Raw genomic sequence first — 13149 nt, 5'->3', positions numbered from 1 at the left:
ATAATAAATCTTTAAAATTATTTTATACTCTTAGGATAGGTTGAATAGTAGGGAGAAATTGACATTATAGTAATTATTTAACCTCTGATAGCAATCTAAAGAAAGATATATTTATAGGATTTGGGGTAAAATTTGTTTTTAAGGTCTACATTATATCTTTGTATGAACATAAGAACTTGAGAGTTCGTTTGGAGTTATATTTTAATTGTATGTATAACTTATCCCTGTAGAATCCATCCCCACCCTTTCTTTTAGTATGACTTTCTAATTTTGTTCATCATTCATTGTCAAGGCATTATTGTTGGGCCTTAGTGTTAGACGCTGAAGGTAACATGACCTTGTACCACAGAGGCCCTCAGTCTGATCATGGAATTGTTTGTATAAAAATAAAATTGTAGTACAGCAAAATAAGTGCCAAAATAAAGATATGAAAAATGACCAGTGAGAGTAGTGAAAAGGGAATCATTTAGTTCTGCCAGGCCTAAAAGGCAAGGATGACAAAAGCTGAGCTTGGAGGAGACCAGGCCGGAGAAGGTGGGGGAAGGGCTCAGAGTTTTTTTGATTAACCACCTGTATTGCATATAAAGCTCTTTATACACTTGTTTTTCTGTTTTTCTTAATTGTTGTGTAATATGTAGGTAACTTCTAGATGATTGGCTTGAAATGGATGTCATTTCAGGGAGTGGTCATAAATGAGGAAAGCCAGTTCAGCTTTCGTGTTACTGGTATTTGGGATGAGGCCTCCCTGATGGCTCAGTGGTAAGGAATCCGCCTGAGAATGCAGGAGACACAGACATGGGTTCAATCCCTGGGTTGGAAAGGTCTCCTAGAGGAGGAAATGGCAACCCACTCCAGTATTCTTCCCTGGACAATCCCATGGACAGAGGAGCCTGGTGGGCTACAGCCCATGGGGTTGCAGAGTCAGATGCGACTGAGCACACGTGCATGAGTGTACAAAACAGGTGGGAAAATAGAGAGCAGATGGTGAGCTTACATGTGTCTTTCATCCTGACACCTTCTGTCAGTGGTGGTAAAGTCAGGATTCTGCTGTTAATAGCTGTTACGATCTTGGGTCATATTTCCTTTTGGGTTTCATTTTCCTCAACTTTAAAATGAGAGAATTGGTATACATTGATATTTCCTGTTGGTGGTCTCTTAGTATTAAAAGTTGGGGGAAAAGGAGAAAGAAATTTGGGAACAGAGAGTTAAACAAAGTTAGATTTCTTTACTACAGGCTATGGATTTTGACATGTGGATTAAATTCCTGGACTTTTTAGCTGCACGTGTGGGATCTTAGTTTCCACATGAGGGATTGAACCCAGGCCCTCAGCAGTAAAAGCAGAATCCTAATCCCTGGACTGACCGTGAAGTCCCAATTTCTGGACGCTTTAGCCTAGCTTTGCCAATAGAGTCAATAGTATATTTCCAGTTTCATCCTAATGGTTTAATGAAAGATCATGGTATTTAAAATTACATGTATCTGTAATTTTACATGTAAAATTACATGTATCTGGGTTTGAATCCTGGTTGATATTTATTATAGTAGCAAGTGGCCTTAGGTAAGTTACTCAACCTTTCTTAACTAGTTTCTTCACATGTAAAGCAGGAAGGGTAACACCTTGTGGTGGTGTAAAGATTTAAGGACAAACCATATGAAAATACCATATGTATCTGGTATATAATGGGTCAAAAAAGGTATAGTTTAAGCCCTATAAATCCCCAAATTAGTATAGAATACAATATTGTCTGTAATGTTACAATATTTGTATCATGCTTTCATCTGGTGCTTGAGGTGGACTATTTACGTATTTCACATGTATGTATATAATTTTCCCCAAGAAAACAGATGTTCTTGAGGGCTCATTATCTTGCCATCCACATAGCACTCAGTACTCTCTGGGAGACTTAGTAAGTGCTTGGTAAAGACCTGACGTTTTCACTATAACAATAAAATGAGGTGAGATGTGGTTCTACCTCATGTCTGCTTTATTTTACAGTTTTCATAACCCTATATAGAAGTTAGTGGGTTTATGAACATTAATTTTAAATTTCTTTGTTTACTTACTCTAAATGGTTAGATTTTTAAGTTTGAAATAACTAAAATTGACTGTAACAGAACTGGCTTTTGTAAACAAAACATAAGGATAAAATGTTATAATAAAGTATCATTTAATGTTGTAAATTATGTTATTGGATTACTAATGTTTCACATTTTGTTTTGTCTCTAAGCAAATGGTTATGAGCCTTAGAGTTTCTGAACTCCAAGTACTGTTGGGCTACGCTGGGAGAAACAAGCACGGACGCAAACACGAACTTCTCACAAAAGCCCTGCATTTGCTAAAGGCTGGCTGCAGTCCTGCTGTACAAATGAAAATTAAAGAACTCTATAGGCGGAGGTTCCCCCAGAAAATCATGACGCCTGCGGACTTGTCCATCCCCAACGTACATTCAAGTCCTATGCCAGCAACTTTGTCTCCATCTACCATTCCACAACTCACTTATGATGGTCACCCTGCATCATCACCGTTACTCCCTGTTTCTCTTCTGGGACCTAAACATGAACTGGAACTCCCACATCTTACATCAGCTCTTCACCCAGTCCATCCGGATATAAAACTTCAAAAATTACCATTTTATGATTTACTGGATGAACTGATAAAACCCACCAGTCTAGGTAAGATTATTCTATAATGGTTATTTGGTTACTATTGGAGGATACATTTTCACTTTTGAGTTTGAATGTAACCCAGATTATCATTCATAATGAATTTTATGTTTGGTAGTAGCATCCAGATGGCAATAAGAATCTTTCAGTTTTAGACAAAATCAAATATATATAGGCTGTCTTTTAGACAGGAAAAAAGTATATTCAGGTCTTCAGTGATGGGTGCTGATAACGTGAATGGTAAAAACTTTCCAAAAATATAAATGTTTTTAAAAGTATAATATTTTAGATTGTTGATTAATATTTTATAGTAACCGTTACAAAATCAAAACCCAGTAATTACTATCAGTCTCTGAATTGTTTTTAATTTTTAAGGGTTGATGACATCTAAAATGACTTGATATTTTTGATTATTTAAATGAGTAAATGGTTTAAATTATTATAGAAGGAGATGTGAGTTTTGATGTGTAGTATTTCAATTTCAGTTGACTTTTTCAAGTGAATATGTGTGTCTTACAGGTACACACATGATCATGGTTATATAATACTAATATACACTTGGAATTTCATGTACTATGTTTTCCCATTGTTTGGTCAGTGTCTAATATATTAATAGAATTCGATGTATTAATCAACTAGAAGTTTTAATTGCTGTATGCTCCCTTACTTTATTTAAGGTAGAAGAAAACTGACCCTGTTGGGATCTCTGATACGTTCAGTGTAATACATTTAAAATATCAGGCTTCCAGATGCTGGTTTGTTGTTAAAAATCAGTGATTGCCAAACTGTGGCTGGAAAGGCAAATCCTGCCTGCAGCCTGTTTTGATGGATCTGAGCTAAGAACTTTTTTTATTTTGATATTCCTAAAGGGTTGTAAAGTAAAAACAAAGACGAAGAAGAATATGCACCAGAGACCATGCATGTCTGCAAAACCTTAAAATATTTACTGTCTGGCTTTTACAGAAAAAATTTGTCAATCCCTGTTACAAATCAGTAAACATTTCAGTTTGGGGGATTGGTGAGTGTTGAATTTTGAGAACATTTACAGAAATTCTTGAACTAGGAAATGTTTGTTTTAAATTATTTAGCAGAATACATGAAAAAATTGATTATAGGAGTCATTTTCAAACAACATGAATTTTATCACATTTGTAAAATAGCCATTAATAAGGAAACACTTGTTGAGAACCTGCTGTAAACTTCTAAAACTTATACACGCTCATTATAAAAAGTGAAAGTGCCAAATTCCCTTCCTCATTAGCACTTCAGTGTGTATGCATACATAAGCACGTTAATGTTTCTCGTGTTTAAGAAGGAATCATATTGTACATAGTATTCTGTGACTTGTTTCTTCCTCCCTTTGTCTTACTAATATAGTATAGACATTTCTCCTTGTTCATCTTCCCATTTTTGTTGGAGGCCATATATACACATGGGCTTCCCTTGTGGCTCAGCTGGTAAAAAATCTGCCTGCAATGTGGGAGACCTGGGTTCGATCCCTGGGTTGGGAAGATCCCCTGGAGAAGGGAAAGGCTACCCACTCCAGTATTCTGGCCTGGAGAATTCCATGGACTGTATAGTCCATGGGATCACAAAGAGTCGAACACAACTGAGTGACTTTCACATCACACATATATACATACACATGTGTATACATACACATGTGTATATAATGTGTATGTGTACATGTGTGAGCATGTGTATATATAGTAGCTCATTTCTTATTAAAGACTGTTAATTCTGTGTTCTAAATAAGTCCTCTATTAAAAGACATATTTTCTAGTTTTTCGCTGCCAAAAACATGGTTAATAATTAGCATATCTTGTTTTCAGTTTCACTAATATGAATTTCAGGTACCAGAGTGAATAGATGATGTTTACATACATGTCTATTAAATTTTGTTATGAAGAGTAGAAATGCACACTGGATATACATTATGGTTATATTGAATAATATTTTAAATAAATAAAATTGAACATTTAAATTATTGATATTTAACTGAGGTACTTTGCTTAAGTATGTATGTTATATGCTCACTTATAATTGTCTACACTAATTTTTTATGCCTTTGTAGCTTAATATCTTGTCTTATTACTTCAGGATGCTTTATCCTTATGAACTTTTTAGTGTGTAAAAATAATGGGTAAACATCTGGTTTTCCCCTAAAAAGATAATAGAAGGAGATAGTTCATAAGAAATTATGTTAAGGCTACAGATAGCTTTTGCTATCTTTCTATATGGTATTTTCTTCTTAATGACTTTTTTAAGAGTAGTCAGTGAATTTTAAATAATATTTCTCTCTTTATGCTTCATCTGAAAAGTTATAGAATGCTTTAATGGAGTGTTTTCATGTAACAGTTTAAGAACAGTGTCATAAAGTTTTACCCATTCTTGAAATCCAATAAGTAAACCCTTGCATTTACAAAATTGACTGAAGTGCTAAAATATTTCCCATAAGGTTTATTTAATTGAACTTTCTTTGTGTTGTTGAGCCTCATTATTTGTACATTCTGGTGAGTGAATGTGTGCTGTCTCAAATTTACTTGTAAATTCAAAATCACTTCTTACAACAGTTGCATAGCCATTTAGAGACATGCACGGAGCTGCAAAAAACTGGAGTTTGCTGATGCGAGCATTCAACCTGTGGTTGATTAGGTGGTTCTTGTCTTCTTGTTTTCTGCTCTCATAAACAAATGTCCTCTTTGCACTCTACTTAATGCCACATTTTTTGCATTTCGGTGCTTTTTGTTGGTGATAACATTGTTTAAAATGGCCCCCAAACATAGTGCTGAAGTTTTGTCTATAATGTTCTGAAATGCAAAAAGGCTGTGATGTGCATTATGGAGAAAATATACATAGTATTTTTGCTCAGGCATGAATTACAGTGCTGTTGGCAGTGAACTTAGTGTTAATGAACTATCAATATATATCAAATAATGTGTCTTTAAATAGAAACACACAGAAAACAAGGTTAGATATTGATCAGTTGTTGAAAATGTTGTGATCAGAGGCTTATAGGAACTTAACCCTTTGTTTCTCCTAGGACCAATGGTTCAGTATTCACTAACTCATTGTTTGTAGTGACTTCCTATTAATAGAACACCAGACTTTATGAATGTGTGTGTTAGTTGCTCAGTCGTGTCCGACTCTTTGTGACCCGATGGACTGTAGCCTACTAGGATCGTCTGTCCATGGGATTGTCCAGGCCAGAATACTGGAATGGGTTGCCATTCCCTTCTCCCAGGGGATCTTCCTGACCCAGGGATTGAACCCAGCTCCCCTGCATTGCAGGCATATTCTTTACCATCTGAACCACCAGGGAAGCCTGTCTTCATGAATAAATCCATTATTTTTGATATACACACAAAATGCTAGGTGGTATAGAATTGCTTAGTGGGATGTAAATAGATTTCTAGTTTCTCACTCTTATCATAGAAATAAAATAAAACAATTTGGTTATACATAGGAAGCTCACCAGAAAGTGATTTGTGGGAGTTTATTGATCCAGTAAATACTTGTGGGATGGAAATACTCAGAGACTCTGAAAAGATTGAAAAAAGATTCTGAGTAATCTGCAAGAGTTTAGAATGAAAATATTTTAAAGCCCTGCTAAGTAACAGAAACGATTGAAAAAAAGAATCTGTAAGATTTTTAACATTGTTAAAAGACTTTCTCTGTACTTCACTAATTGAAGTGACTACCTCATTGTAGAATTCAGTTTTCTAAAGGATGGCTTTTGCTAGTAGGTCGTTTGTTTTGAATCTAGAAAACTATTTTCTGAAAAATTAAATGCCTTGCAGCATTCTCTTTCTTTCTCAACATAACATACATTTAAAATCATTACAAACTCTTAAGAATTTAGTTTTGACCTGTACTTAGCGATCATTTGAGTCCAGAATGTGATGGATAAATTTAATTTTTCATTTTTTCCCCTTCCATTTTATCTGTAAGCACTAAATTTAGACAGAGTTTAAGAGGTTCCAGTGTAAGCTGAATGTTTGTATTGTATGCATGGTTCGTGTTTCTAACTAAAAACAATAGTTTTGGCATTCCCCTACTTTATTAGATAATTTTTATCCATTTTTATAATCATTTTATTTCTTTGCTATGCTATGGTATGCTAAGTCACTTCAGTCGTGTCCGACTCCATGCGACCCCATAGACGGCAGCCCACCAGGCTCCCCCGTCCCTGGGATTCTCCAGGCAAGAACACTGGAGTGGGTTGCCATTTCCTTCTCCAATGCATGAAAGTGAAAAGTGAAAGTGAAGTTGCTCAGTCGTGTCCGACTGTTAGGGACCCCATGGACTGCAGCCTACCAGGCTCCTCCGTCCATGGGATTTTCCAGGCAAGAGTACTGGAGTAGGGTGCCATTTATTTCTTTAACAGTAAGTAATTTTAAGGTCCTTCTTCATTTTGGAACACATATTAAAGAGAACTCTTTTCATTGTCCATAGTAACTGGAAGAATTGGGAGATCAGGTGAAAGTGGTTATAAAGTAAAATGCTTAATTTTCTGTGTATTTTTGTCCTTCAGTATTAAAATCCAGTTTGTTCTATGAGGCCTATTTCAGATGCTTTGATGTTTCCCATCCAAATCAGTTTCACTTTCTTGCATGCTCTTAATAAAATTTGGTTATTTATTCCTCAAGATTAACTCTGATATATTCATCTGTATACTTTCAAAAGAACCTTTTATGTGGTAACCACAGTAAATACTTATTAGCACTCCACTTTATTTAAATACAATAAATAAAGTCTTTTCTAATGTTTTTTTGCAAAGAATCTGAAACACATTTTAATTGATCATATGGATGTCATCCTTCAGTTTGTCATGAAGCAAGTCACTTTAAGTCTTTTTTAAAATTATTTTTTATTGATGTATAGTTGATTTACAATGTTGTTAGTTTCTGCTATACAACAAAGTGAATCAGCTATACATATACATATATCCACTCTGTTTTTAGATTGTTTTCCATATAGGTCATTACAGAGAATTGAGTAGAGTTCCCTGTTCTATACAGTAGGTTCTTGCTATCTGTTCTCTATATAGTAGTGTGTATATGTCAATCCCAGTCTCCCAATTTATCCCTCCCTCACTCTCTTTATAAGTCTTGGAAGGTGGCTTCTATATAGGTTTTAATGTTTGTCAAACAGACTTTTTCATTAAACACCACAGGTCTAAAACACCACATACTTTCTCACTGTGTATTTGATTTTCCTGAGTTCTGTTACGAGTAGTTCTACTTCAGTGTGGAACGGTGTATTGATACTCCTAGGTAAGTTCAACAGCCTAGTGTATAGGGTTTATAGTCTCAGTATTTTAGAAAGCTAGGTCAGTCTGTTTCCTTTTTAAAGTAGAACATTTGCATAAAGGAAATTACAGTATTTTAGACTTGGGAAGATGTGTGAATAATTTATAGAAAATATTTGAATTAATATATATTTATTCATCCGATTATACACACACATACACACACACACACACTTGATTTTTTGCCTTAGGAAACAAGACAACAGATGGTGTCAGCATTCCTAAATAGTTAAAATGATCCATCTTGTTTTGTGCGGTGCGGGTAGGGTTTCTGCTACATCTTAATAACATTGGTTACCAGTGTTTTCTGCCAAGGGCTCCTCTGGCATTGGATTAGGTTTCACAGTTTCCTTCTCCTCTCATTTTTTATAATTGAATTTGCCTTCTTTGACATGCCTAATAGCCAGTGCCTGAAGATCAGGTGATGCAAATTCAAGGACGCGGGCTCTGATAAGTACTGAAAAGGGCATTCAAAGGTTTATAATTTACTCTGCTTTTAGAAAATTTGCCTTCTAACAATTCAACACAAGCTGTGCTCTTCTGTACTTGAAATTTAGGAAATCAAAAGCACTAATTCTTTCTGTAGGCGGGTTTCTTCCCTAGAAACTTGTCTTCCTAATTTGGCAGCACTGGTTTCTTCTCTTTTCTTTTCTAAAAGATGTAGAGAATATTTATTTATTTTAAACTTTGGCAAATTTGACTAATTTGTTTCTTATGCATTTTAGTTACATTTGTTGTTGTATACAGTAGTATCACCATACACTAGTGTCCATTAAGAAATGTAAATTGCAATTTTATTTTTAAAACTTTTTATTAAAATATTTGTAATAGTTTCAAGTATGTAGTAAAGTGATTCAGCTTCATAAATATATATTCTTTTTAATTATAGTTTATTACAAAATACTGAGTATAGTTCTCTATGCTATACAGTGGGTCCTTGTTGGTTATATATTTTATGTATAGAAGTGTGTATATTTTATTCCCAGACTCCTAATTTAAACCCCCTCCCCCTCCCCTGGCAACCATAAATTTGTTTTCTGTGTGAGCCTATTTCTGTTTTATCAAAATGAAACTGTTAGTCTCTTGGTCTATTTATTATATTTAATTTTTACTCAAAATACATTTTTAATGCATTTTTATTTAATGTAAAAGTCAGAAGTTACCAAAGAGTTTATAGTGAAAAGGAAGTCTCTCTCCTAATTTTATTTCAACCACAGGTGTTGCTTTCAGTTCCTTTTATGTCTTTCCAGAAAGTTTTTGTCCTCATATTTGCCTCATTCTTTTTTTAGCATCTGCTTAGTATGCAGGTGATTGGACTGTGTTTTATTAAATATTCTTCTGTTGATTGACATTTATTTTCCTGTTATTAAAAACTGTATTACACAGAAAAGCTGTATTACACAGATTGTTCTGGGATATATATCCCTATGCACATGTCCAAATATATCCAATATTTTTAAAAGATAAATTCCTAGAAGTAGAATGTCTGTTTAAAATTTTGATAGATGTTGCCAAATTTCCCTCCAGAAAAGGTTTTTGCCAATTCATAATGCTAGTGGCTATGTAGAGAATATTTTTTTCCCTATGCCTCAGCAATACTCTTACTAAACTTTTTGAACACTTCAAATTAGGTGAGTATCTGTAACATTGAAGTTTTTACTTGCATCTCTTAAGAGTGAGGATTTAGTTTGTTTAAGATGGTTCTGTTTCTTTCTCTTTGAACTGTTCTCTGAACTTTGCTCATTTAAAAATTGGTTTATGGGACTTCCGTGGCATCTGTGGGACTTCCCTGACGGTCTAGTGGTTAAGTCTTCGCCTTTCAATGCAAGGGATGCAGGTTCGATCCCTTGTTGGGGAGCTCAGATCCCAAATGCCTTGCAGCCAAACAACCAAAAGGAAAGACAGAGGCAATATTGTAACAAATTCAATAAAACCTTAAAAAATGGTCCTATTAAAAAAACATCTTAAGGAAAGTAACATTTATTTCAAAGAATAAGCTTAATCTGAGAAATGAGAAAATACAGAACCAAAGAAAAATTGTCAAGCAGTCAACATATTAAAAGTTTAGTCATTAAATTCAAGGACTTAAAAAAAAATTGGTTTTCTCTGATCTGTAAAACTAAGGAATTTAGCACTTTGTGATATAATTCACCACTGTTTTTTCTATTGTGAGATCTTTTGACTTCATTTATGATTTGTGTTGGAAATTTGCATTCCACTCCTTTTTATTGCTAAGTAGTAGTTCATGGTATGCATGTGTCAGTTTCTCTACGTTTTTACCTGTTGAAGGGTGTTTTGGTTTTCTTCAATTTTTGCTACTACAAATAATGTTATAAGCACTAATTGCAGTTTTTTTTTTTCCTTTTTTCTTTTTCATATATAGGTTTTTGTATGGACGTAAGTTTCCTCTTTCTTTCCTTAATACATACCCAGTAGTGAGTTTTCTGAGTCCTAAGTATGTGTTTAGTTTTTTGAAGAAACACCAAACTGTTTTCCTGAATGTGTATACCATTTTATGCTTCCACTGGCAATATATGAGAGATCCAGTTTCTCTTCATCCTTGCCAGCTTATGTTATTATTGCTTTTTATTTTCAGAGTTTAATTATGTATGTAGTGATATCTCATTGTATTCTAATTTGTATTTCCCTAATCGCTAATGATGATGTTGAACATCTTTCCATGTGTGTATTTGCTGAAATATTTGTACATTTCTTTCACATTGTTTTCCTTATTTTTCTAGTTGGAGGATAATTGCTTTACAATATTGTGCTGATTTCTGCCGTACATCAAAATGAATCAGCCACAGATATGCATATGTCCCCTCCTTCCTGAGCCCCACTCCCATCTCCCACCGCATCCCACCCCTCTAGGTTGTCACAGAGCACTGGGTTGAGCTCCCTTGTTACACAGCCAATTCCCGCTGCATGTCTATTTTACATATGGTCATGTATATCTTTCCATGCCCTTCTCCATTCGTCCCACCCTCTCCTTGCCCTGCTGTGTCCACAAGTCTCTTCTCTATTTCTGTGTCTCCCCTGCTGCCCTGCAAGTAGGTTCATCAGGACCATCTTTCTAGATTCCATACACAGGAGTTAATATACAGTATTTGTCTTACTCTTTCTGACTGACTTCACTCTGTGTAATAGGCTCTAGGTTCATCCAGCTCATTAGGACTGACAATGAGTAATAGCCATTGTATATATGTACCACAGTTTTTGTATCCATGTCCTAGCTGTTGTACAAAGTGAACACTGGGGTACATAGGTCTCTTTCAGTTACAGTTTTCTCGGGGTCTATGCCCAGTAGTAGGATTGTTGAGTGATACTGTAGTTCTGTTCCTAGTTTTTTAAAGAATCTCCATATTCTTCTTCTGGAGAAGGAAATGGCAACCCACTCCAGTATTCTTGTCTGGAGAATCCCATGGATGGTGGAACCTGGTAGGCTACAGTCCATGGGGTCCCAAAGAGTCGGACACGACTGAGCAACTTCACTTCACTTCACTTCACACTCTTCTTCATAGTGGCTGTATCACTTTACATGCTCAGCGTGCAAAAAGGTTCCCTTTTCTCCACATCCTGTCCGGCATTTATTGTTTGTAGATTTTTTAATGATGGCCATTCTGACCAGCGTGAGGTGATACCTCACTGTAGTTTTGATTTTCATTTCTCTAATCATGAGCAATGCTGAGCATCGTTTCATGTGTTTGTTAGCCATCTGTACGTCTTTGGAGAAATGTCTGTTTACGTCTTCCACCCATTTTTTGATTGGTTTGTTTTTCTGGTATTGAACTGGATGAGCTGCTTATGTATTTTGGAGATTAATCCTTTGTCAGTTGTTTCGTTTGCAATTATTTTCTCCCATTCTGAGCTTTGTCTTTTAATCTTATTTATTGTTTCCTTTGCTGTGCCAAAGCTTTTAAGTTTAATTTAAGTCCCTTTTCTTTGCTTTTGTTTTTATTTCCCTTACTGTGGGAGCTGGGTCAAAGAGGATCTTGCTGTGATATATGTCAAACAGTTTCACATTTTTTAATTTAATTGTTTGTTTATATAGTGTTGAATTTTGAGAGTTGCCGTATATGTATTCTAGATTCTAGTCCTTAGATACATGATTTGCAAATAGTTTTTTTTCAAGTTATAGCTTGTGTTTATTTTTTTAATTGATTATGAAATAATCATAGATTCATAGAAAATTACAAAGAAGTGCACAGTAAGGATCATCCTGCCTACCCTTCACCCAGCTTCCCCATTGTTAGCATCTTTTCTAGCTATAGTGCAATATCTTAATAACTAGAAAATTAACGTTGGTACAACTCACAGGACTTATTCAAATTATATCAGTTATTTATGCATTCATTTTTGTGTGTATACCTCTCTGCAACTTTATCACATGATTCAGTCAATTCAGTCACTCAGTCGTGTCCGACTCTTTGTGACCCCATGGACTGCAATATGCCAGGCCTCCCTGTCCATCACCAACTCCCGGAGTATACTCAAACTCATGTCCATTAAGTCCGTGATGCTATCCAGTCATCTCATCCTCTGTCGTCCCCTTCTCCTCCCGCCTTCTGTGTTTCCCAGCATCAGGGTCTTTTCAAATGAGTCAGTTGTTCGCATCAGGTAGCCAAAGGATTGGAGTTTCAGCTTCAGTGTCAGTCCTTCCAAAGAATATTCAGGACTGATTTCCTTTAGGATGGACTGGTTGGATCTCCTTGCAGTCCAAGGGACTCAAGAGTCTTCTCCAACACCACAGTTCAGAAGCATCAATTCTTCGGCGCTCAGCTTTCTTTATACTCCAACTCTCACATCCATACATGACTGCTGGAAAAACTATAGCCTTGACTAGATGGACCTTTGTTAGCAAAGTAAAGTTTCTGCTTTTTAATATGCTGTCTAGGTTGGACATAGCTTTTCTTCCAAGGAGCAAGCATCTTTTAATTTCATGGCTGCAATCACCATCTGCAGTGATTTTGGAGCCCCAAAAAATAAAGTCAGCCACTGTTTCCACTGTTTCCTCATCTATTTGCCATGAAGTGATGGGACCAGATGCCATGGTCTTTGTTTTCTGAATGTTGAGCTTTAAGCCAACTTTTTCACTCTCCTCTTTCACTTTCATCAAGAGGCTCTTTAGTTCTTCTTCACTTTCTGCCATAAAGGTGGTATCATCTGCATATCT

General features: G+C 35.5%; 1 protein-coding gene across 1 annotated transcript in view; it reads left to right on the top strand.

The window, feature by feature from the left end:
- The first annotated feature begins 882 nt into the window (after positions 1 to 882).
- The window catches only part of PIAS1 (protein inhibitor of activated STAT, 1), a 92254-nt gene continuing 79987 nt past the window's right edge, over positions 883 to 13149 (top strand). The window contains exon 1 of the mRNA XM_010834515.1: positions 883 to 2674. Within this exon, the coding sequence (XP_010832817.1) occupies positions 2233 to 2674 (442 nt within the window). The 5' untranslated portion in view covers positions 883 to 2232. The remainder of the gene's footprint in view (positions 2675 to 13149) is intronic.

Source organism: Bison bison, unplaced genomic scaffold (assembly GCF_000754665.1).
Source record: "Bison bison bison isolate TAMUID 2011002044 unplaced genomic scaffold, Bison_UMD1.0 scf7180017864034, whole genome shotgun sequence".
Taxonomy (NCBI): domain Eukaryota; kingdom Metazoa; phylum Chordata; class Mammalia; order Artiodactyla; family Bovidae; genus Bison; species Bison bison.
The sequence above is the reverse complement of the archived record's forward strand: the minus strand, read 5'-3'. Positions and strand labels throughout refer to the sequence as shown.